Here is a 26,805-nt window from a genome sequence, read left to right on the forward strand (position 1 = left end):
ACGGGGGGGAATAAAAAAAGGGGTTAAACTTTTCCCAAAGTTTGTACTGCAAGAAGTTTTCATATATGCCATTGGAGTAAGTATCTCTAGAATTATGGTATTTTTATTACTTACATAGCACACAGTTTTACACATAATTCATCTATAACTCAAGAGCTGAATGCTTCTCTTCTTCTGAAGTAAACACTAACTTATGGATCTACCTCAGTGGAAAGAAAGGAGAGAACCACTGCTACCACCAATGGTATTCCGTTCTTAGTTTCAAATCATGCAGAAGCCCGTAATTGGACCACTCTAATAGGTATTTGCACAGGCAGAGCTAGTTATAAAATAGGAACCTCAATTTATAATGGAAACAAAATAAGTTCCTCAAAAAGTGCCAAGAACTTGAGACTATAAACTTCATTCTGTTAAACAGGATCCTGTACTTAAATCTATTGAACTTTATAAGCAATACTGTTTGTAGATGCGACACTGAAATTTGAACAAGTTGATCTGGGTGGGTAAGTTTTTAGTAATATAACCAGTTCACAAGCTTCCAAGTGAAGTCTCAAAAGTTTATGGCATATTGATCTGTGCAAAGTCTGTCACCTTTTAAAAAGAAATACCCAGCTTCAAATATTCAATGGCATTTTTCAAAGAATACCTTTAAAATGATGCACTCCTGTTAAAGAAATCTCTTACCAAGACAGTTTGAAGCATCCACCTGCTCTTTCAAAAAATCCACACACATTTTTTTCACAGGTTCTATTTGGTATTGGTTTGCTGCATCTAGTAAAGACTGGACGTTATTGCTATTAACGGAAATTCTGCAAAACACATTTAGTACAAAATGAGCACTACAAATTATAAAGCTACTGTTGTTTGAAACATTTAAACAAAGTTAAGCAAAAAGATCTGCAAATTTATTTCCCCATGCTTTCCCTAGCCAGTTTTACCTTCCATTTAAGTATGAGATGTATTCTTCCTTTGGCCCTTTCCTGCCCCTCCCAAATACCAATACTTGTATAGCAATTAGCAAATAAGGCAAGTCGGAACCACTGATTCTTAATTCTAACAGATGATGTTTAACATTCGGAGATTTGTATTGGCCTGATCTTGCACCCCTCTTCTGTACAATCCCTTATACAAGTGGAGGCAGATTGAAGGAACAGGCCATCTCTTCAGAAAGTGTCACCCCAAGCACCATATAAACAATCCAGATGACTGAAGTACTATGTAAAAGCAGAAGAGGAAAGAAATACTGATAGGTAGTTCTGTAAACTTCATATATAAGTGGTGGGCAACCTGCACCAGCATGCGGCCTATTGGGGTTCCACCTACGGCTCATGCACTCCCTCTCTACAAAGGGTGCCATTTTGGGAGCGTAGGGGGAGCAGGAGCCGTGTGCTCTGGGATGTGGCTTGCTTTTCATCCCATTCCCCGGACTATCAGGGAGTGAGGGGAAAATCCTTGCATTCCATGAAGACCTCTCAAGTACTTCCCCCTCACTCCCTGGTAATCCGGGGAACAGAATGAAAAGCAAGCCCTGACCCCTCTTGCGCACTGGGGCACTTGAGCCGTGCACTTACCTACTCCTCCTCCCTCCCAGCACTTTTGGAGCGCTGTGAATCAGATGATTTGCAGTGTTCAAGCAGGGGGAGAAGCAGGGATGGGACATGAATTAGCCAATTCATGGCACTCCAAAAAAGCTGGGAGGGAGAGAGAGAAGTAGGTATGTGCAGGGCTCCAGTGCGCGAGAAGCAGGGGGGGAAAAGGGGCAGAGACAGGGTGCACAGGCTGTAGGTGGAACCCCAATGGGCCACAGATTTCCTCTGGATTTCCATCTTGTGGTCCACTAAGTCATATTTAGTCAGCCTAGAACCATTTCCCCTTGTCCTGCAAGTTAATTTGCATAGGCAGACTCCAGTGACCAGCGCCCATGTAGAGCTCCATTGTTGTTAACAGTGCATGCGAGGGTCCCTGTCTACAGAGAACAGACTGCAGGATCAGAGCCTTTGGTGTCTCTTTCATAGATGCAAATATAAAGCAGCTTTAGGTGCTTTCAGACTGATGTTTTGCGACTCCGTTTAGTAATAGCACATCTAAGCATTTGGGAATGTATATTTAGAAACAAAAGCCAAAAACTTGCCAATTATAAATTTTTATTTTTTTTTAAAGTTCCTAAACTGGAACAATGGAAAAACGATTTGAGAAATTTACATCACTATGGTACTGATCTCATATACATATTAGAGTTTAACTATACATTTTTAAGCCATGTCTGCACCTAGAATTATGGGTGTGATTCCTTGCTCATGTACATGTACTTGTCTAACTTGACTCAGCTTGTATTCAGCACAGCTCAGATGAGAGTTAGCATGAGTATGTTCACACGAAGAGGGGAAATCATACCCCAACTCCTAGCGTAGATGTACACACACAAAGCCCTATTTAAGATATACATGTATAAGTGTTTTCAGAATCAGGCATACATGAACATTTTAGTTGAAGTAGTTATTTGAATGACAATGGTACAGAGATGTTAACAGATTTTAAGGAAGACTGAAATAAGGAGCTATTAAAAACAAGTCACTGAACTACACAAGCATTTTTTTCTTTGAGATTTTATCATAAACAAGTTGTCAACCTCCTGGCAAAAATGACATTTTTAAAAATCACACATTACCTTGCCGTATAAGCAAACTCCACAAGCTGTTCAATAATGTCAGGCTCTGCATCTTTTAGCTCCACTTCAAAGGACTTTGATTCAAGCATATTTGCTGCAATAAAAGTAAAATAGAACTACATGAGTGTATCACTGAGTATTATTTATCCATTAGTGAAAAAAATCCACAGTAAAGCAACTATGCCAAGGGGAAAACCCAAACACCACCAAGAGGAGTATTTACAGAATCTAAATATTCAAACATAGGAACTTTTAAAATAAAAACAAAACTAATTTATACTCTATCATGAAAGCTTGCTAATAGTCCAATAATAACTTTCCTTTTGTATATTACAGTCACATTTTGACATAAATACTATACAACTAAACTTTGAAAAGATACTGCTCATCCAAAGAAACTCACATTTCTGTAAACAAGTGCCTAATGGTAGAAGGTGCTGAGAGAGTGGTGAAAGCAGAAAGGAGGGAACAATAAAAAAAACCTCTTGCATTATGAAAAGACTCACAAGAAAAAAAAAAAATCAAGAACAGACAAAATGTCTGTTATTAGCCATACATATTCGCAGACCTGAGATGAGCTCTGTGTAGCTCGAAAACTTGTCTCCGTCTCTTCCACCAAGAAAAGTTGGTCCAATAAAATATTTTCTCTCACATGCCTTCTCTCTGATGAAGGAAGATACTTAGGCCATGTCTTCACTACCAGGAAGATAGACGTTGCAGCGGTCAGTCTTTCGGAGTTCGACTTAGTGGGTCTAGTAAAGACCCATTAAATTGAATGCCAAGAGTGCCCTGTTGATGCTGTTATGGAGAATGTGAAGGACGAATGAAGGTACGTTGACTCCAGCCATGCAATTAATGTAGCTAGAGTTGTGTATATTAATTCAACCTTTCAAGTAACTATAGACAAGGCCTTAATCACATGAGTAGCCCCAAGAGAGGATAAAAGGGGTAAAAAGCAGTGACTCATGGGGGAAGAACAGAAATTAAGGAGAGAGGAAAGTACAAGAGCATTCTCTCTGATTGAACAAAGTAATAGAGACTGGCTCTTAAACAGAGACCCACGGCAAAAAGCTTTTAAAATAAAAAGGTTAACAACAAGGCAATTTTGAAAAGACTTACTAGTAAACATCAAGTTAAAAAAGTGACTGGCTGAAGCAAGCACAACACGATGAGCTGGGATCTTCCTTTCCTGGACCATGAGAATGACATCACAGAGAGTTTTCTGATAATAACAACAAAATAAAAAATAAAGATCAACTTCATGAGAAACACACACAATATTATCTTAGAAGAAGTTTTTAGAAATCAATTGCTTTCTGTGCTCTTCAGCAGGCTCATCACATAAAGGTGAAGTAAAAACCATCGTACTACGAAACTTAAGAAGAATTAGTAGTTTAAATATGTCAAACAAAGGTGGGACAATCCAAGTTAAGGCTTAAGTATCAATCTTGGTTTACTCTGTTTAGCAAGACAATAATACACCTTTATACTGGAGACAAATGGAACCTCGAAGCATTAACTCAAAAACAAACCAGTTGATGTTTTTAAAAGAGTTGTCAGTTTAAGAGTTTTCACAAATAAATGATATTTATCTACCATTGTCTAAGTAACATGTAATCTCACAGTTCTGAAAAAGTTTTCTTTTTACACAGTTGGGTTTCCTGGTATGTTTTGACAGTACTGCCTAGGTCTAGTCAGTTTCTCCCAGTTGTGTGATCTTTCACACAGTGATGAGGAGAGAAAGCAACTGTGAAACTTGAAAAGTTGCTGGGGCAAGACTAGTGAGTGGGGGTGGAATATATACAAGTGAATAGATTTAAAGTTGGCATTCATTTAAGATGGACATTAAGAACATTAAAACTGACTTATGTAAGACTTCAATGGAACATAAGGATATACAGCATGTAGCATTAGAATTTCAGTAGCATTAAGTTCCCTTATTACAAGAAAGTTAAACCCATCAATATGGAGAAGGAAGAGTGCATAGTCAAAAATGACATAGGGAAAACACAATGATAGTTTAAAATCTAAACAGTTATTAATTACTATGGGTCCAATGGGATACAATTTCTTCTAAGATGTTATGGTATAGGGAAGATTCAGACTTCAAATTACATGTGGAGACCAGCAAAACCACTGTGTCTAAAAATACAGGGATTAATCCACATTAAAGGCTAACATCTTGGAATTTGAAAAAAATAAAATGTTTTTTAAAATTACAGAACTAAAGTAAAGGATGTTAAAGTATCAAGATGAAGTTCATTTTTGTTCTCCTCTCTAATACCTAGATGGAAATCTTTTTTTCCCGAAATCTGTTATGTAATTTGTCGTTTCCCAAATTCCAGCTAGAGGCATTGTTGTAATTCAGCTCTACATTCTAGAATGCCTCCCTTTCCTCCCTTCAAATCATTTTTTTTAAAAGGACATTTTGTATATTTCCTCTGTTTCAGCTTTGCTGATATATTACAAAGCTATTTTATTCTTTATTGATTATTGAAAGCAATTTTGTTCTTGGTAAGCAATTAGATGGTTTCTCTGCACAAGGACACTCTACAGAGGAGAGGTTGACACCTCAATTCCAGGGCAGAAATTCTGCTGTCTGAGGCCCTGCATTAATGTCTGGGTAAACTTGGTATTAATTAATAGGGCCAGATTCTTTCTTACAAATTGCCATCCCTGTGCAAAGTGGGGCCCAGAAAGCAGCTGGTTCTGGCTAGCTGAGAATTCCACTTCTATGTGGTTACTTTCAGCTGATGCAACTGTCTGGTATTGTCACAATTTTACATGGCGTTGGTATAGGAGCAGTATTCGAGGGGTGAGAAAGAGTAGAGAAAGTAAAGAAGAGGAGTGGCTTGCACATGGGTTTGCAGTTTTCACTGATAATCTTCTGGTGCTAGCTGTTCTAATCTGTGCTGCCAAAATAAAGTTCAACCCAGATGATGAGAAAAACATAACTGGCTCCCTAATACTTTTGCCAGGCAGAACTTGGTATAGGAAAGAGCCTTTTGGTGCCTTTTCTTATTCTTCATATGATAATCATGTGGTCATTATTATCTTAAAATTAAGTGTGCTAAAGAAGGAATAAAAATGTTGTAGTTTACAATTTGAGCCAGGAAAATTAATGTTAATGGCATTAGAAACCCCCCGGCTGGCAGTGGCAGCTGTCCGCCTGTGGCCCCAACCCCCGGTGGCCTCGGCATCCAGCAGCAGCTGCCTGCCAAGTCTGTCACGTGGCTGTGACTTCGGCCTCCGGCAGCAGCATCAGCCGCTGCCTGCTGAGCTTGCCACACAGCCTTGCCCCCCGGCAGCAGCAGAAACAGCTGCTCCCCAATGTGGCTCCAGCCACTGGAGCAGCTGCCCAAGCAGCCACCTCCCAATGCAGCCCTGTCCCTGCCTCCATTTACTCCCCAGCCCTGGGAGCAGCCACGCCGCTCGTCTTCCAGTAGGAAGGTGAGTGCTGCTGCGTGGCTCTGGGAAGGAGGTGGGTGGGCTTAGAATTTTTTACATGTGGCCGCGCACCTTTGAAGGAACATGTTTTTAGAGACATTATTAAAAGCAACAAGCCAACTATCCTACTGCACAGGAAAGACAGGAAGTATGGTAAGATACTATGTTGGCTTACACAGGAAATCTTCAATGACCTGTTATTCAAAGGAGAATCAAACAAGTAGAAACTCAATCAAATTACAAAGGAGGAATAGAAACCATCACAGGCATGTAGGGAAAAAATCAGAAAGGCCATAGCACAAAACAAGGTTAAACTAGTTACTGATCTAAAGTATAACAGTAGAAGATTCACCCAGCATTGCTTGGGTCCTTAATTTTTTTTTATTTTTCATGTAAATCATTGCTCTGGGGTGGGATTGGTAATGAAGGATTCAATATGCAGGCTTCCTCCGGGAAAGAGGACTCTCAGCCCTCTCTCAGCACAGCAGCTTGGAAACAGGAGAGAGGCATCTCTCCACAGCTGCTGCTGCTCCAGTGGGCACAGCTGGGGTGGGAATGCATGTCCCAGGGCTGGGGTAGGCCCAAATTCATCTTTTCTGTTCACTCCCCAACCAGATTGAGGAATGAAATTAACTGTTTACTTTCCCCTCACTCCCTGACCAAGTGAAACAGCCAGCATGTTCCCAACGTTCCCATATGAGCTGCAGCCCTCCCATCTTCCCGAAAGGCACCGAGGGGTGGAAGGCTCAGGGTTGGGGCAGTCCCAGACGGGGATGGGGGGAGTGGCACTCCCAACCAGACCCTTTCACCTGGCTGGTTATTCTGTCTTTTTTCAGTGTGGTTTTATGAATACCCCTATGTGGGGGTGAGGGGAAGGAGCGCTTTGGCCTCCCCTCCCTTCTCTCCCCCCCCACAACCAAACCTTTACCTTACTTTAATGGGGAGGCAGGGCATCTGGTGGCTTAGGTGGGGGAAGGCTTTGCCTTCCCAAACCGCCAGGCACGGCCACCCCCAGAATAACTGCTGTAGACATCAGAGTTGTTGACTCGAGTCCCACGACTTGAACTCGAGTCCGACTTAAGTCGCCTAGGTGACTTGACTTGAGATTCGACTCGGGTTCATTGTTTGTGACTTGAGACTTGCTAATTTTGTTAAATCGCCTTGGTGAAAAAATTGTCTGAAAATGCCGATATTGATGGCTTGTACAAAAGTGACTTGACATTTTTTAAATTAAGACTTGAGACTCAACTTGGGACTTGACTCAAAAGTGACATTAGAGACTCGACTTGAGACTTGAACTGTAGTTACTTGGGTACTGCTGGGGCATGTGATGTGAACACTGATATATGTTCTTCCAGAAAACATAGTGATGGCCTAAGTCTTAAATGCCTGTTTTGTTTTGGATTTTACCAAAGATATTTAGCAATGACTGGATGACTAAAATAGTGAACAACAACATAAAAGGGGTAGAATCTGGGGATAAAATAGGAAGAGAACAAGTTAGATGTCTTCAAGATAACAGGATCTAATAAAATATACCCTAGAATACTTAAGGATCTGGCTGATGAGATTTCTAAGCCACTAGTGATTATTTTTGAGATACCAAAGGACCAGAAAGGGTAAATACAGTACGTAACTATAAAAAGGGGAGTAAGGTGAACCCAAGGAATTATAGCCCAGCCATCTGAATTTCAGTACCCAGAAAAATAACGGAGTAAACAAACAATCAACTTATACTTACTCAGAAGAAAATAAGTAACAGCTAAAAATTGATTTGTCAAAAAACAAAACAAAAAACCAATAACTTTATTTGGCAGGATAACAAGCCTTGTGAATAGGGGTAGAGGGAGCAGTAGATGTCAGATATCTCACTTTTAGTAAGGCTGTCTCACAAGACCTTCTCCATAAGCAGACTACAGAAATATAGCCTAGACAAACCTACTATAAGGTGGGTGCACTATTGACTGGAAAGCTAATCTCAGAATAGTTATCAATGGTTCATAATCAAGCTGGCAGAGCATATTGACTAAGGTCTCAGAAGGATCTTTCCTGAGTTCAGTTTTATTCAACATCTTCATAGATAATTTTGTTAATGGCATAGAGAGTACATCTGTAAAGTTCGTAGATGGTATCATTCTGGAAGGGATTAAAATTCAAAATGATCTTGACAAACTAGAGAAATGGTCTGAATTAAACAGGCTGAAATTTAAAAAGGACAAATGCAAAGTACTATACATAGGAAGGAAAATTCAAATGCACATAATACAAAACTGGAAGTTATTGCCTGAGACAAAATACGGTAGAAACAAAATCTGGGGTTATAATAGATACCAAATTAAATAAGAGTCAACAATATAACACTGTCACCAAAACAAAACAAAACAAAACAACAAAACAGCCAAACCCAAAGAGCATTCCAGGATGTATTAGCAGAAGCAAGACACAAGAGGCCTCATCTACAGTAATGTCACCAGTTCTGGGCACCACACTAGAGGAAAGTTGTGAACAAACTGGAGAAAGTCCAGAAGAGAGCAATACAAATGGTTAAAGGTCTAGAAAACATGACCCATGAGGGAAGATTGAAAAAAAAAGTGGGGTTGTTTAATCTGGAGAAGAGAAGAATAAAAGGGAGACACAGTAACTGTATTCAAATACATAAAAGGATGTTACAAGGAGGAGGGTGATCAATTGTTCTCTTTCATTTGTGAGCACAGCACAAATAGTAATGGGTTTAAATTGCAGTAAGGAAGATTTAGGTTAGATGTTAATTGCCCTTACAGTTGGGAAGTTTTTCTTAAGCATTGGAACATATTACCTAGGGAGACTGTGGAATCTCTTGTCACAGGAAGTTTTTCAGTATAGGTTAGACCCGTGGTCACCAACCCGTCGATCGTGATCGACTGGTCAATCGGGGGGCACGACCAGTTGATTATGAAAGGTTCAGGCCCTCCCCCATTTTCTCCCACCCCGAAGCAGCAGCCCCCACTGACGTTACCTCCAGCGACAATGGAGGTAGCACCGGCTTCCTGCAGCATGGGGGGGAAGAGGGAGTAGAAGTTCTGGGACCATGCCAGCTCCAACTGCTCAGGAAGCGCATGGCTGTTGTGGGGAGTGGAGGAACAGGGCACGTACTTCCTGAGCAGTTGGAGCTGGCGCAGTCCTGGGACTCCTACTCCCCTGACCCCAGGAAGGCAGCAAGGGGAAGGAAGTTGACGGCACATGACAGACCCGGCTTTTCAGGAAGTGCATCGGCTGTTTGGGGGAGTGGAAGAGCAGCCCGCATGCTTCCTGAGACCTGGAGTGCAGCTGAAGGATCCCCAGGTACCAGCTCAAGCTGTCCCTGTCCCCTCCCCCTGGCCAGACCCCACCCCATGAGTACCCTGTCCCCACCCTCACCCTGCCCCGTGCTCTAGCACCATACCCCAGCACCTTGCCTCCTGCCCCAGCACCTTGCCTCCTGCCCAGACTCCCAGAAGCACCTGACCCCTGGCCAGAACCCCCGCACCCCCCCCCCCCCATCAGCAGCCTCCACCTGCCCCCTGCCCAAACCCCCACCAGCACCCTGCCCCCTAACCAGACTCCCCTGTACCCTGCCCAAACCCCCACCAGCACCTTGCCCCTGCCCCCTGACCAGACCCCCACCAGCACCCTGCTCCTGACCCCTCCCTCCTGGCCAGACACCTACCCCCAGCTTGCTCCTGTAACCTATTTCCCACCCAAATTCTGCACCCCCATCCCTATCCCACACACTGGCAGCCCTGTCCCGCACACTGGATCCCTCATTTTTGGCCCCACCTCAGATTATAGAGGGGCCCACAAATTCCACTAACCATGTTTCTGGTGGCTCAAGAGTTCCTCCACAGGCCATTAACAGTCAGGGCCTAGAGATGCCGAGACACTCAGTCCATGCACGTCTCGGGCTCACAGCATCCATCTAATAGCTGGGTGGTACTAGTGGTACTAGCCCCGCTGACATCAGCTGGTTTGAGTCAAGGAGCCAGGCTTCCCCCGCACAACTCTGACCGGTGCTGCCAAACATGGGAAGCGGCCAAACATGTGGTGTAGGCCAGAGCCAGCAGGGGAGACCCCGTGGGGGAAGCCAGACCCTGCCGGAGGAGGGGCAGAAATTGCAGACAGCCAGCCCGGATCTCTGGGGCCTCTAACCTGATCCTCCTTGGTATCAATAAAGGCCGCTCATGGCCATGAAAACTCTGCTCCCTGGTCCCAAACATGCTGTTTGCAACAGAAAGGACATGGGGCAGCTACTCAGCACACTGGGCCACTGGATGGGCCACATGGCTGTTGCTGGAGCTGGAACTGGAACTAGGGCCATGATGAGACTGCCACAGTAGGAACAGCTTCACGGCGGGCAGGCTCCAGCCACGGCACACAGCCTGCAATGCCACTCACTGTGGGAGGGTGGGAGAAGAATGTTTAGTACATGTGCAAGCGTGCAACTTATAGGGAATGGAGTTCCCCAGCAGGAAGGGCTCATTAGCAGCTGGAGGCGTGGCCTGGCAGAGTGTGTTGCTCAGCAAGTTGGTGGCCCACCACCAGTACCCGGACCGGTGGTTGGGAACTGCTGATATAGCTAATACTTAGTCCTGAAGCAGTACAGGGAACTGGACTAGGTGACCTATCAAGGTCTCTTCCTGTCCTACATTTTATATAGATTCTGATTAACTTCCTCACAGAAAAAAGAAATAGGTCTTCCTTTGCATCAGGGAATCAATCGTTTTAGTTATCTGGATGCTCTTGCACCAAACTTGCAAAGGTTAATTTTTTCCCCAGTAGTGGCACTTCATGAACTCTGACAGTTTATCAGAAAGCCAGTTCTAGAGTCAAGATATTGGACAATGAAACTGTGTTCACCAAGTGACAGGCAACCTGGCTGCCCATCAGGTTATTGGCCTGGGAGGCTGATCAACCTGAAGACAAGGCTCGAGCCAGCATACAACAATTCAGAAGAACAGAGACAGACTCAGTAGTATCGATCAGGCTACAAACATGAGCATGGGCTTCTGAAGTAAGCAGCCATGTTGCACACGAAACACAACATTTTGGTGAATTTATTTGTAAAGTTGCTACCTGAGTTCTAGCAGAATCATCTCAACTGATTTAATGGGCAAGAGTTGTATTTCCTCTCCACAGTGGATGAATACATGTTAAAAATACCCATCACCTGTTCCGTCTACACCAGGCATAAAGACTTTGACTGTGCATATCCACTTCAATTTCAACAGTCTCTGAAAGAAGTTTGTGTTAGTACAGTTTCAACCAAAATAACTCAGCCCTCTATCCATATTTGACTTTTTGGCTTACTGCAAAGAAAACCTCAAATAAGAAAGTGGACCCACTACAGTAACTCTTCCTGTTTTAGTATCAGCAACACCGCATAACAATAACAGAACTTTCAATACATGAGGATGCTTACTATGTCACACCACATACGTATGTTAGCAATTATTTATTATTTTTTATAATGCTCAAAGCATGCTGGGTGTTAAGACTATTTGTGTATCTTTTGTGACATCTTCCTATCAAAAACCAGTATGTACATGGATTAAATAGGGATGGACAAAATCCCTTCCTAAAAAAGTGCCACAAGATCTCTAGATTATTCTATATGAACATACTCATTTAATAAAAGGATACTACAAAAGCCTAGTTGAGAAATTAACTTTGGCTGGACTCAAACTCTGAATTGGTGAATGTCCTACTAAACTAATTAAGAGGAGATAGTGGTTTAACAAAGTACCACTGAAAGATGTATTGGCAATCAACATATAGGCAGGAAGATACCTCGTGTATTAAAGATAAAAGTCTAGGAAATACAAGTGGGTTTGCAGGATTTCTCGGTTCAACATCTGATAGGATATGCACCCTCGGGAAAGTTAAAGTCTTGGTGCTTGTAAAACAGAAACAAGAATTCAGACCTTGGATAGCTTACTTAAGTACAGCTTAATGTGTTATATTCAAAGCTAGCAGTGAAGCCACTGAAAGACCACACGTGTATCAAAAAACAGAGGACTAACGATGACATGTTCTACCTACAATTACTAGGAAACCTAAGGTTAGATCAGTTTACTGAGACTGAGGGGTGGTGAAGTTTCCTACTAGACATTGGACATTGGTTCTTTTAGGGCAGACTTCATCACAAACAGCGAAAGAACAAAGAACGTTCTGCTCTTTCAAGCTGTATCTCTTGCCCTACCTGTTTTCGCATGGTATTCATGACTCCCATAAAGCTCGCCAGCAGCTTAGCTTCTTCTCGGGCGGCAAGTTTCTTCTCTGTTTTCTTCTTGTTGCTTTTTTCTGATGCAGAGGCTGCCATGCTCCCCTCCTCTCACCACTAAGAAAACAAGGGCTTGCAGGACCCAGACAGGCCCATGCACAGCAGCCAATGGAAGCAAATTATAAGACAGCCCAACGGCCCCAGCCAAGATCCCAGACTGACGAGGAGGTTGCACCGTCGCAGAATTTCCTGCTGCTTCTGCAACCAGGCAGCCCACAGGGCGAGCCGCTTGGGTAACCACCTGCCGCGGCAGCCGGAGCAGCAGGGCTGATCGAACCCCAGAAGCAGCCGCGGGGACAAGCAGCCCGTAGCGCAGACTCCTGGGAATGCAGCCTAGGGCCCGCCGCGTCTGCAGCGCTCCGGGGCTGGGGGCGCGCGATACATCTATTGCCAGCGTTCCATAGGTAGAACGCGAGCTCCTGAGGAGTATCCTACATAATTCTCAAAGGCGAGCGGACCGGCGCACAATGACGTCATAGAACAGCGCGGTGTCTCGTTCTAGTCTTCTTCGCCCCGCCCCTCCTTTGTTTGTTTTTCTCCGGAACGCCCGTCGCCTTCAGGCGTTCCGGAGAAAAACAAACAAAGGAGCAGGAGGCGGAACGGGTCATGTGATTGGTTTATGAACAGGGGCGAGCGAAAGGAGGGCGCACGCGCACGGCCGGCGGGACTGTTGCTGTCTTGAGGTCCCTTATAGGCAGGGTCGGTCGTAATGTAGCTGGTGTGTGCTCGCCTATGAGGCTGCGGGCTGGGAAAGTCGCTCTGCAAAGCCCGCGCTATCTGAGCTACTGCCAGCTGCAGAGCTTCGGAGGCAGTGCAGTGTTACGGGGAGAGGTAAAAACTAGTTTTTGATAACGGTTTTTGTTCCCAGCTCCCACAATCCACATCCTATTGCCTTTTATGGAAGAAGAAGAAAAAGTCACTACTTGGGCACTCACCAGTCCAGCCCAGAGCATCTTGGCACCGCACCCCTGCAGATAGGGAAATAGCCACATGGTAGTCTCAATCATGTTTGTCCTGCAAAGGTTAAGAACTAGGGTAGCTCCTTCTTAGCTCTCCTCCCTTTTTTTTAATCTAGCCTCAAAAAACACTAATCAGGGTATGCAAATACCTGTTTGTAAAGTTTTAGTTTCAGAGCAAAATCAAACCCAGAAAAGAACATGAGCTCTATTCTTCTGATATTTTGGTCCTAAGTGGTGAAAATCTCATAATAGCAGCTGACTTGGGTGATAGTGACCATAGTGGAGGACAAATCGAGATAAGAATATAAGAACGGCCCGACTGTGTTAGACCAAAGGTCTGTCTAGCTCAGTATTCTGTCTTCTGACAGTGGCCAATGCCAGGTGCCCCACAGGGAATGAACAGACTAAACAATCATCAAGTGATCTACCCATATCGCTGTTTCCCAGCTTCTGAAAAGGCTAAGGATAACAGTCCTGCCCATCCTAGCTAATAGCCATTGATGGCCTTATCCTCCATGAATCTATCTAGCTCTTTTTTGAATCCTGTTGTAGTTTTGGACTTAACAACATCCTCTGGCATGGAGTTCCACACGTTGACAGCGTGTTGTGTGGAGTACTTCCTTCTGTTTGTTTTAAATTTGCAACCTATTAATTTCATTTGGTGACCCCTAGTTCTTGTATTATGGGAAGGAATAAATAACTTCATTCAATTTTTTTCATACCAGTTGTGATTTTATAGACCTATATCATATGCCCCCTTGGTTGTCTCTTTTCCAAGTTGAAAAGTTCCAGTATTATTAATCTGTCCACATATGGCAGCCTTTCCATATCCCTAATCATTTTTGCCCATTTCTGAACTTTTTTCGATTTCAAGACATCTTTTTGAGGTGAGGTGACTACATCTGCACTCAGTATTCAAGATGTAAGTGTACCATGGATTTATATAACAAAGGCAATAAAATATGCTCTTTTTCTCTATCCCTTTCTGAATGATTCTTAACATTGCTTTTTTGGCTGCTGCAGCACATTGAGTGGATGTTTTCAGAGAACTATCCACAATCACTCTGAGATCACTCTCTTGAGTGGTAACAACTAATTTAGTCCCTGTCATGTTATATGTTATAATTGGGATTGTGTTTTCCAATATGCATTCCTTTGCATTTGTCAATGTTAAAATTCATCTGCCATTTTGTTGCCCAGTCACCTAGTTTTGTTATACCCTTTTAAAGTTCTTCACAGCCTTCTTTGGACTTAACCATCTTGAGCACTTTTGTATCATCTGCACATTTTGTCACCTCCCTGTTTACTCCTTTTTCCAAATCATTTATGAATATCCTGAATAGGATTGATCCCAGTACAGACCTTGTGGGGACACCATTAGTCACCTCTTTCCATTCTGAAAACTGACAATTTATTCCTACCCTTTGTTTCCTGTCTTTTAACCAGTTATCAACCCATGATAGGACCTTCTCTCTTATCCCATGATCATAGAATCATAGAATACTAGGACTGGAAGGGACCTCAAGAGGTCATTGAGTCCAGTCCCCCACCCTCATGGCAGGACCAAATACCATCTAGACCATCCCTGACAGACACCTATCCAACCTACTCTTAAATATCTCCAGAGATGGAGATTCCACAACCTCCCTGGGCAATTTATTCCAGTGTCTGACTACCTTTACAGTTAGGAACTTTTTCCTAATGTCCAACCTTAACCTCCCTTGCTGATAGTTTATTTTGCTTAAGAACCTCTTCAAAAGCTTTCTGGAAATCTAAGTACACTATATCCACTGAACATCCCTTGTCCACATGCTTATTTATCTTTCCCCTCCTTCCCCAACTCTGGTAGATTGGTGAGGCAGGCCCATGGATGTTGCTGGACCAATGAGCCCGGGATGCCAGGAGTGGGAGCACGCAGGGCTGAGGAGCCCTAGCTGGGCCAGCAGTGGCTGGGGCAGGTGGCAGCTGCGGAGCTCTGGCCAGGCTAGGGAATCCCCAGCATCAGCAGGGCTTACAGGGGTGGGAAGTCCCACCCTGGCCAGGAAATACCCTGGCATCAGAAGGGCCAGGTGACAAATGGGGAGCCCTTGCTCTGGCCAGGGAATCCTCGGTGGCAGCAGGGCCAAGTGGAGTCCAGGCAGCCCCAGGCTGGTGGAGTCCAGGAAACCCCTGGCGAGATCAGGATTGTCCCTGTTAGGGGGGGGGGGGGGCAGCAGTGGACAGGCAGCCCCAGCCAGGGAATCCCATGAACATCTGGTGGAGTGCGGCCAGGCGGCAGCAGAGGAGCTTTGGCCAAGGATCCCCGGGGAACTTCCAGCGGCAGTTATTCTGTGAGCAGCCAGGCGGTCCCAGCTGGAATCCTGGGGAACTCTGGTGGCAGTGAGTGGGCAACAACTCCAGCTTTAGGAGCTCCAAGGAGAGGAGCCCAGGAGTGGGGCAGCCAGCAGGGGAGCATTGTCCTCCCCTGGTCTGGCAAACTTCCTGATTTGGGACCCCCTCAGGTCCTGACTGTGCCAGACCCAGGGAGGTCCAACCTGTACAGTTAGTAGTTCTGCAATTTCACATTTGAGTTCTTTGAGAACTCTTGGGTGAATACCATCTGCTCTTGGTGACTTGTTGCTGTTTATCAATTTATTCCAAACCCTCCTCTAATGACACCTCAATCTGAGACAGTTCCTCAGATTTGTCACCCAAGAAGAATGGCTCAGGTTTGGGAATCTCCCTCATGTCCTCAGTTGTGAAGATCAATGCAAAGAATTCGTTTAGTTTCTGTGCAATGACCTCTTTATTGTCTTTGAATTCTCCTGTACCATCTCAAACATCCAGTGGTCCCATTGGTTGTTCAGCTGGCTTCCTGCTTGTAATGTACTTTAAAAAATTTGCTATTACTTTTTGAGTTTTTGACTAGCTGTGCTTCAAATTTCTCCAGGCTCTTACTAGGGCAGCAAGGGTAGCTTCTGGGGCCGGCGTGAGCCAGGACTGAGCAGTCCCGGATTGTGCCGGCTCCAGGACTAATGTGGCTCTGCCTCCCCAGCTTATCCCCATGCACCGTGGGGGGGGGGGAGGGGAGAAGCCGGCTCCGCACAGCACCAGCTCCTGCTTCCCCCACACTTGCTGCTTCTGATACAGAGGCAGTGGGGAGGGTGAGCTTAGGCTTATCAGGTAGTCGACTACTCGACAAGTCGCTTATATCCCTACAGGTGGTCAGTAATATATCCCTACTGCTATATTCGTATTATTAGAGCATGGATTTACTATCCATACACAGTCTGTGGAAGTTTGGCTCATTTAAGATTTTTACTCCATTTGATTTTATGTTTGTGCCACTCCCCCACCAGCATGGCCTGTTCTTTCCTTTGGATATATTTTGTACCTGGTATTGCAGTGTCCTATTGATTGTCCGCATTTCACCAAGATTCTGTGTTGCCTATTAATATCCTCATTCAATATGAGGCACTCTAGATCACCCATCTTATTATTTAGACTTCTAGTGTTTATATATAAGCAGTTTAAAAACTTGTTATTATTTAGCTTTTTGCCATTACATTAGGGCTGTTCTTAGGTATATACAACAGTGTAGAGCAGCAGTTCTCAAACTTTTGGAGCTCCAGAGCCCTTTACATGCGTAAACATTTATGCGGAGCCCCAGCGGTCCACTGATTGTATGCATTGTACCTATTGATGTTTCCTGTTTGTCAACCTCGCGGAGCTCCTGGAGGTGTCTTGCGGAGCCCTGGGGCTCCGCGGAGCACAGTTTGAGAAACACTGGTGTAGAGCACCACTAAATTTGGAGAACCAGTGGTGCTCTAAATTCGGTTGTGCCCTATGCTGCATATGCCTGGGGCCACCACTGGCTGTGGGCACCACTGGCTCTGGCAAACCCCAGTCTTCCAGCCCCTCATCCCCTGCTCCACCTCCCAGCTCTGTTGGCCCCTGTCTCCCGTAGGGTTGCCAGGTGTCTGGTATTCTACCAGACAGTCCAATTTTGCACCCTCTGTTTGGTAAAAAAATTCAGAAAATACTGGACATGTGCTGGGCACCGGACGGAAGCCTGGCAGGGTCAGGAGGAGTGGCTGGGATTCCTAGCCACTCCCCCCGCCTGCCTTCTGCATGCAACCACAGGCTCCCAGCGCCGATCGTGGCCCTGCCTCCCAGCTGGGAGCTTGTGGTTGCGCCCCCCCTTCCAGCCACTCCAGACATGTTCTAGGTAACTGGTAGGGGCTGAAACAACTCCCCGCCCACTGTGGGTAGGGTACTGCTGCAACCCTGCAGGGTCCACTGCAGGCAGGGGCTGTTCCGGCTGGCTGGAGCAGCCGCTGTCCATGGTGGGCCTGGCCCAGGCAGCACACCACAGACAGACTGCTCTGCCCCTCTTTTAGCAGTTAACCAGTTCAACATAATGTTTAATGGGTTAACCAATTAAACAGAATTTTACATCCTTATTGTCAGCTTTCCCCCAGTCCTTAGTTTAAAAACTTCTCTTCAATCTTTTTAAATTTTAAATGTCAGCAATCTGGTTCCATTTTGCTTTAAGTGGAGTTCATCCTTCCTGTATAGGTCCCCCCTTTTCCAAAAGTTTCCCCATTTCCTAATAAATCAAAATCCTTTCTCCCTACATCATGCCATAGTTAAACTCTCAATATCTCCACATTGTGAGGTGCTAGATTATCTCATAAATAAAGGTGAATAAGGTATTATCTTTCATTAGACCAACTTCTGTTGGTGAGAGAGAGAATGATTTTCTGGGACTGACACAACTACCCTTACACTACATACAGTTGTGGAAGACAGTCTCCGGAACTGTAAGTATCAAAGAAGACAGAGTGGTGTGAATGTTTTCTAAATACTTATCTGGCCTGTGTCACCATACACTCTGAGTGTCTCATGAGTATTTAAAAATGAAAACAACAATCTGTCTCATATTTCCTTTCCAGACAACAAGAGAAATAGCTTTATTAGTTCATGGTTGGCTTCATGTGCCTAAATAATCTATTCAAGGGAACTTACAGTGTCTCGAAGAGATGAGTTCTCTATTTAGATCTGAACACAAAGTAATATCTAGAATGCATTAGAAATAGATGAATCTTCATGAATTCCATCTTTCTCTTGTGATGGAACCACAAGTAATCTAAAAGAGGAGGAAAAAATTATGAAGAAAAAAATGTGTGCTAAGATGCTAAATCACAAGATGTGAGTTTTCAGCCTTAAGAGGAATGTGAGAAAGAGTACAACACAAGACACATATGGAAAGTCTTTTCTTTAGAATTTTGGGGTGGGGATTGGAACAGTATTTGTGTATTTCCAATCCTCTTATATGGTTCTGAAACATGGGCAGGATAAGTTATCAAGAGACTAGAGGCACTTTATATGCAGGGCATAAGATGGTTTGATTTTTATCACAAATATAGGTATATTATTGATAACTATCTTTGACAGGCTTAAAATCATTGGTTGTTGCTGGCTGGCACTTTTTGGTCATGTAGCCTTCATTTGAGATAAAGTGACAAATCGAGGCTTGGAGGGTCAGGAGGGAACATTGGCCATGGACTGGCAACAGTCATGCTGTCTACTGCCATTATCCTGACTGCAGTAGATTGCTGATAACCCTATGGAACTTCTAGGGGCCTGGAGTAAAGAATGTAAAGAATGCACAATGTAGCCATAAGCATTCAGCATTGCAGACCCTTAATGTACAAGTCTGGTGGTGATGTTGATTGAAAATAGTGCTACCCATGTAAAAATAAGAAATAAGCACCAGATAATTTAATTGAAAGAGAAATATGCCAATTTACACTGAAAGTTGCCTATTATTGAAATTAAGTTAATTTTATTATAATATTTAGACCTGGTATGGTACATTATATTTGCAAAATACGGTAAAAAATTAGTTGTACCTTACACTGTTTATAAACTGTGTATAAGAGAAATTTAGAAAGGTCTCTCATCCTCCCCCAAAAGCATTTTATTCACAGGCTTGGGTAGAAAAGTAGTTGGACTGGTACAAATACCTTTTTCAGAGCAATGAAAGAAATACATAGTTTTACATTTTGAGCTTTCAGCTAGCACTGCTGACTAGGTTTGTACAAGAGTGCCTGGGTATCCTGAAATGTTTAAATGCACATGGTTGGGTCACTCCAGTAATCTCTAGTCTGTAGCATTGTAGAAACAACTAAACCAGCTTTCTGTTGGCGCAGCAGTAGTGTTGTGCTCTGGCATGCAGATGACTAGGGATACTTCCCTGCATTTGTGGCAGCTCCTTATGCAAGATCAATCCTTCATTTTTATAAGGGGAGGGTAAAAAGGGTGGAGGTCATCCAATGGAATCTCAAAAATTATTCCAGTATGTCTAAAGATTAAGATGTTTATAAATATGTAAAATTTGAGCAAAATTCTGTGACAACTATACTTGCATGAATAGGCATGAACATTAAATATTAATAATACCCCCATTTACCCTGATTTTAGAGTCTCTGGCCTTTTCATGGGGTTACAGGATATAAGATAGGAAAGGAACACCACCAGGGACAAGTCTAGCCTCAGCACTCAGGGAAGCGCAAGGAGTGCTATGTATCCTGAAGTATAAATTTTCCTATAGAGGTCAGGAAGATTGTGGGGCTATAGCATCACTACAACAGCCTGTGGAGCTGGTTCCGTATAGCAAGGATAGCAGTTTTCATATTTTCTGTGCAAGATGTCACAGGAACAGGAGACACCACAAAAAAGGGAACTTGGGACAACGGATCACTATTGCAGGCAGCCGGGAGGCCTTCTCTCTTCTTTTCTTCAGTTCTTCTCTTCTTGACCAGTTGTCTGTGTAATGTGCGAATGAGGAGGCAAGTAACAGGTGTGCGTGTGTGAGTATGCTTGAGGAATCTGACTGCCTTAATCCTAGTACTGTTACCCTGGCCTAAATCAAATATATTCTATGCCAGCAACTGCCACTGGTGAGGGGAAACAGAGTTGTTCCACTCCTGAGGACTGTACCAGACTCTATGGCTGGAGATCCCTAGGCTCTCAATGGTAGGCAAGCAACCAGGCTCTTGCCTCTGGTGGCCTATTAAGCTGACAGCCTGCCCTAGCTACCTGGTTACAGTCCAGCTGCCGCTCCAGCATCGCAGAGCCGCATCAAGCATGCAGAGAGCAGGTGAATGCCCCGCATATGCCCTCCTGTTGCTGGACAGATTAGGGTCAGTTGACTCAACTTTTCCCACATTTCCTTTTCCTGCCTTTTTTGGGCATAGGATGGTGACAGGGAGGCTGACAGCATCCTCAAGGGAAAAATCAAAATGGTGGACACAAAAACACAGGCTGCCTTCCTCAACAGGGGATGTGTCTCATCTGTCATCATTCTGTGTTCTCCCCATGATCTTGCTCTGGACCTGAATTTCTCCTAGACAATGGCATCTTCTTAGGGGCAGTGCCCTCCATAGTGGTCTCTTGCCCCTTTTCTAGGGGGATCAGCTGTCCTCAGTCTCACCTGCCACTGTGACCCCAAAGCCTTAGGGGCAAGCCACAGTCTGTATTGGCCACTATTCTTATGTAAAGTGTGGGGGGGAGGACCCAGGCCTACCCACGAATATGGTTCCCAGCCCAGACACACTCTGGCAGCAGACTTATCCTGCCCTCCTTCTTTCCCTTCTACTGCCTCCTGTTCCCTGGGCCACTTCTTCTATGATCTTTGCACCTCCTTGACCCTTGTGTCAAGGTCTGCAGCCTGGCAAGTACCAAGCTGGAGCCCGAGTCTATTTTGCTCCAGGAACCAGTCCTGTACCCTACCTGGTCAACAGCCAACTGCTCACTCGCTAATGAGCAGCTCCTTATATATAGGGCTGTCCCAGCAAGCAGCCCTCTGACTGGCTACTTAAAAGTCTCTCCCTGATTGGCTAGGGTTCTGTGCAGGGTCCCTCCAGCCTGCTTTAACCCTTCTTGGCCAGTGGTGCATTAGGGAGCTCTAACAGGAATTGCCGTAATCAAAACTCCACCTCAGTTTGGTATTGTCATGGGGTGACTGGCTTCTTTAAGGGAAAATGGGGCCAGCTCTGCCTGTTCCATAATTAGTGGCTTCCCAGTCTAAGGGAATAGAACTAATTGGGATAAGGTGAAAGACTGATGAACACCTGGGCCTCTTCAGAGGCAGAATGAGGGTCCGTCTAGACTACCGCGTTTTGTCGACGGAAGTTTTGTCGACAGATACTGTCGACAAAACTTCCGTCGACAAAGAGCGTCCAGACACATTGAGTTCTGTCGACAAAGCAAGCTGCTTTGTCGACAGAACCCCGTAGTCTGGATGCAACCCTACAGGCAATAACACCTTCTGTTGACAGAACTCTGTCGACAGAAGGTGTTTTGCCTCGTAAAATGAGGTATACCAGCGTCGACAAAACTGCTGAGTTCTGTCGACATTATGTCGACAGAACTCAGCGGTAGTGTAGACGCTGGTATAGTTTTGTCGACAAAAGTCCACTTTTGTCGACAAAACTCGGTAATCTAGACACACCTTGAGAAGGAACTACTTGGGGTTTTATGGTAGGCCCTGGGAAAAAACCTGGATAATCAAGGGAAGTAACCTGGAAGTCAGGACCCTATCCTAGAGCAAGGATGACTATAAAGTAGCCTAGAAAGGCTGGGATTTAAGAGAGATTCAGGGAAGCAGCCTAAGAGTTAGTGCTCTGTCACCACAGGAGGGAGGCCAGAAGACAAGCTGATGAGCCCAAGTGGGGCAAGAGAATTTTTTTGTCGGGACTGCTGTTACCCTGAAAGGGAATTGAACTCTCATGTCCTAGCTGGAGGTGGGGCTAAGCCCTGTGAATTCCTAGGAGAGAAAAAAACACCCTGGGGAGGGAAAATTAATGCAGATTGCTGAAAAGCCACCTGAGGCCATGAGGAGGTACTCAAGAGGTGGCTGGGTGAGCACAGTGACATTTAAAAATGTCAGTTGCGCAGCAGTCTTTGTGGGTGCAGGTTATGATGTGCCAACTTATTTTCCCCTTGAAAAAACATTGCCTCATCTCTCTTGATCCTTTCTAAGTTGTGTTCATATCTAAGGGGATTTGTATTTAATAATGGGCGTTGGTTGGATTGGCATACTCCTTGCACAATTTATTAAAAGTTTTTCTTATTGCTTGGCTTGAATGGGTGTTTCATTGAATAAGAGGCTTATTGTCTGTTTCTAGTGCTGTAGAGCTCTTTGTTCTACTCTTCTGTTTTCTTTTTCTTGAACAAGTAGTTCTTTCGTTTTCTTCCTACGCAATTATGGCTTATGAGTCTATGACCAAAGAAAAAGGGGAACTGGCTGTTCTCTTACAGCTCTGCTTCAGTTTGCAACTGAAGTTGGTGCTAGCTGTTTAAAAGCACTGTAGTTTTAGAAATGACCTCATTGGAGGGGGCGGGTAATAGATTTGTGTCCTCTTTTGCTTCTTCATGATGTGGGATGAAGACCTCAATTTAAAGTTTTTTCCCTTTTCTTTTTCTTTCATACTTGGTGTTCAGGTTGTGTTTACTTTGTTTTTCCTAGAAGAGTCCATGGATAATTTGGAGAAATAGTGAGTTTGTGATGAGATACCAAGCAACACCAGCCTGATTATTTGAGAGATTTTTTTTGTGTTCAGACTATGTGATCCACTTCGCTTTTTAGCCCCAATTTAAATCAAGAGCCTGGTGAATCAGAGGAAACACTCTTGTTAAAGTTGCAGTGACTGATAGCTTAATGTTTGATACCTGCTTCTCTCTGACAGTTTATTATGTACATTCAGTCAAGCCGTGCTTTTCTAATAGCTGACTACATTCCTATTCTAGCTTGTTGTGGAACAACCTCTTCTTAGGGCCACCCTAAGGAGTCACCTATGAGAAATCCATGTAAATATTCTGAAAATAATCTCATTGTGGGAACAGATTAAATTATATAAAAGGAGGAAAATATCTGAATCTTGCTTGGCTAACCTTTAGGTCAATCAGCTTATGGGTGAGGTGAAGTTATTGCTCTAATAGTATTTATTACACAACATTATCCTCTTTGATTATGGGTGTTTGACTTAGATTAAATGATTTTATTTGGTTTTGTTAGTGTATTAGCTACTTCAAGACCATTTCTTAAAGTTAACTCTCTGAGGAAGGCTAAATATCGGTGTCATTTACCCTCTATACTGCTAACCCAATTAACTTTCCTTTTCTCGTCCCTATAAAAACAACATTGTAACTTGTAATGATATCAAACACTACAGAATTTATTACTAGTTATACATTCTTGAATGATCTAAAAATAAAAAGGAGCCCTATTAAAAAGTGGAAACTTGGTCAAAGTACAAAGGATGAATATAAACAAATATATTGGGGCAAAATTAGAAAGGCAAAGGCACAAAATGAGCTCAGTCTAGCAAGTGGCTTAAAGGGTAACAAGAAAACATTCTACAAATATATTAGAAGCATAAGGAAGACCAAGGACAGGATAAACCCATTGCTCAATGAAGAGGGAATAACAGTAACAATAACAGAAAAATATCAGAAGTGCTTAACAGCTTCTTTGTGTCAGTTTTCATCAAGAAAGTTGGTGGTGATTGGTCACCTGACACTGAATGCCAGTGAAAAAAGGGCAGGTTCAGAAGTTAAAATAGGAAAACAAAAAGTTAAATATTACTTAGAACAGTTAGGTGTTTTCAAGTCACTAGGGCCTGATGAAATGCATCTTAAAATACTTAAGAAACAGATTGAGGAAGTATCCGAGCCATTAGCCATGATCTTTGAAAAGTCATGGAAGACAGGAGAGATTCCAGAAGACTGGAAAAGGGTACATCTATGAAAAGGGAAATAAGGACAACCCATGAAACTACAGACAAGTCAGCTTAACTTCTGTGGCAGGGAAGATAATGGAGCAAATAATTAAGGAATATATCTGCAAACATCTGGAAGATAATAAGGTCATAAGTAACAATTAGCATGGATTTGTAAAGAACAAATCATATCAAATCAACCTGATAGTTTTCTTTGATAGGATTCAAGTCTTATGGATAAGGAGGAAGTGATAGATGTGGTACATCTAGACTGTAGTAAAGCATTTGATACAGTCTCACATGACGATCTTATCAATAAACTGGGCAAATACATTGTAGATGGGGCTACTAAAAAGTGGATGCATAACTGGTTGGATAACCATTCTCAGAGAGTAGTTATCAAGGGTTCACAGTCATGCTGGATAGCCTTTCTCAGAGAGTATTTATTAATGGTTCAAAATCTTGCTGGAAGGGCATATCAAGTGAGGTTCTGCAGGGATTCGTTTTGGGACTTGTTTGTTCAATATCTTCATCAATGATTTAGATATTGGCAGAGAGTGTACGCTTATAAAATTTGGGAATGATACCAAGATGGAAGGGGTTCCAAGTGCTTTGGAGGATAGGGTCATAATTCAAAATGATCTAGACCAGCGTTTTCCAAAGTGTGGTCCGAGGCCCAGTATCGGTCCTTAGAAAAATTATCGCGCACAGTCCTATTATTTTGTGTGATGGGATAGCAGCACCCCGCACTGCTGAGTGCGGTGGCACGGCCCTCTTGAGAGAGTGTCCGCCACTGCAGTATCTCTGCCAGGCATGCTCCCAGGTGGCGGGGCTAGATCCGGTGGGCGCTAAAACCCAGGGAGTAGGCTGGGTGCCATGTGCACCAATTCAGAGTGCCTGGCACCAGAGGAGCCAGCGCCGGCCGATAAAACGGCCGGGATTGGGGCCGCGGGGGGGCGGAACAACCTGCTCAGTGCTGTGTGCGCCGACGCAGAATGCCCAGTGCTGGATGCAGCCAGGGAAGCCGATGCCGGCCAATAAAGCAGCCAGGATTGGGGCCGGGGTCTCTAGACAAACTAGAGAAATGGTCTGAAATAAATAAGTTGAAGGTCAATAAGGCTAAAAGCAAAGTATTCCACTTGGGTAGAAACAGTCAGTTTCACACATACAGAATAGGAAATGACTAGGGTTGCCAGGTGTCCAGTTTTGAACCAGACAGTCCAGTATTTGAGCTTTCTGTCCGGGAAACAAATTGAGAAGATACCAGACATATAAATGTCTGGTATTTTCTAATTAAGTAAGTTTTATTATTACCATGAGTATCAGTATGTAGTTGCGTACTGCCTGGCTGGTAGACATGCTCACACTGCATGAGCATGTCTACCAGCCAGGCAGTACACAACTGTGCAGTGGAGGGGGGCGGTGCCAGGGTAGGATGGAATCCCGGGGCCGGACTCACCAATGCGCTCCACCGGGACTGTGCGCAGGACTGCCAGTACCCCAGGATCTGCGTGTGCCTGGGCCAGCCCTGCTTCCTGCTTGACGGTTCTCCCCCGCTCTTCACCCCGGGCCAGCACCACTCCCCCCGACACCTTCCCGGCCAGCCCTGCTCCCCACCAGTCAGTCCCCCCACCCTGATCTCCCTCGGCTGGCCCCGCTCCCCCCGACTCCCTCCCGACCAGCCCCGCTCTCCCTGTGGCCAGTTCCCCCCTCCATCTGAGATCAAGTGTGTCCGGTATTTTTGTCGATACCATCTGGTAACCCTAGTAATGACTGTCTAGGAAGGAGTGCTACATAGTGGACCAGAAGCTAAATATGAGTCAATAGTGTGACACTGTTGCCAAAAAAGCAAACATGATTCTGGGGTGCGTTAACAGGAGTGTTGTGATAAAGACACAAGAAGTCATTCTTCTGCTCTGCCCTGCCCTGAATAGGCCTCAACTGGAGTACTGTGTCCAGTTCTTGGCACCACATTTCAGGAAAGATGTGGAGAAATTGGAGAAGGTGCAGAAAAGAGCAACAAAAAGTATTAAAGGTCTAGAGAACATGACCTATGCGGGAAGATTGAGAGAATTGGGTTTATTTAGTTTGGAAAAGAGAAGACTGAGAGGGAACATGATAGCAACTTTCAAGTACCTAAAAGGGTGTTACAAGCAGGAGAGGGAAAAATTATTCTCCTTAATCTCTGATAATAGGACAAGAAGCAATGTGCCTAAAATGCAGCAAGGGAATTTTAGGTTGGACATTAGGAAAAACTTCCTAGCTGTCAGGGAGGTATTTAAGAGCAGAAGCGGCGAGGAGTCCTGTGGCACCTTATAGACTAACTGAAGTGTAGGAGCATAAGCTTTCGTGGGCAAAGACCCACTTCGTCAGATGCATCTGACGAAGTGGGTCTTTGCCCACGAAAGCTTATGCTCCTACACTTCAGTTAGTCTATAAGGTGCCACAGGACTCCTCGCCGCTTTTGCAGATTCAGACTAACACGGCTACTCTCTGATATTTAAGAGCAGGTTAGACAGACAACTATCAGGGATGATCTAGATGGTGCTTGGTCCTGCCATAAGGACAGGGGACTAGACTTGAGGCCTTCTCAAGGTCCCTCCCAGTTCTATGACTTTATGATTCTAATAGCATAATTATATGCGGCAAGAGAAAGTGAGCATCTCTGAA

The 26,805-nt window shown here is 44.2% G+C and overlaps 1 protein-coding gene across 1 annotated transcript in view; it reads right to left on the reverse strand.

Annotated features, from left to right (window-relative positions):
• KLHL7 (kelch like family member 7) overlaps positions 1-12,868 on the reverse strand; it is a 36,742-nt gene extending 23,874 nt beyond the window's left edge. Inside the window, exons 1-4 of the mRNA XM_006138353.4 lie at positions 12,330-12,868; positions 3,788-3,890; positions 2,669-2,762; positions 685-809 (exon numbers count right to left, since the gene is read on the reverse strand). Of these exons, the coding sequence (XP_006138415.1) occupies positions 685-809; positions 2,669-2,762; positions 3,788-3,890; positions 12,330-12,449 (442 nt within the window). The 5' untranslated portion in view covers positions 12,450-12,868. The remainder of the gene's footprint in view (positions 1-684; positions 810-2,668; positions 2,763-3,787; positions 3,891-12,329) is intronic.
• Between the last annotated feature and the right edge of the window lie 13,937 nt (positions 12,869-26,805).

This window comes from Pelodiscus sinensis, chromosome 2 (genome assembly GCF_049634645.1).
Source record: "Pelodiscus sinensis isolate JC-2024 chromosome 2, ASM4963464v1, whole genome shotgun sequence".
In the NCBI taxonomy this organism is placed as follows: Eukaryota; Metazoa; Chordata; order Testudines; family Trionychidae; genus Pelodiscus; species Pelodiscus sinensis.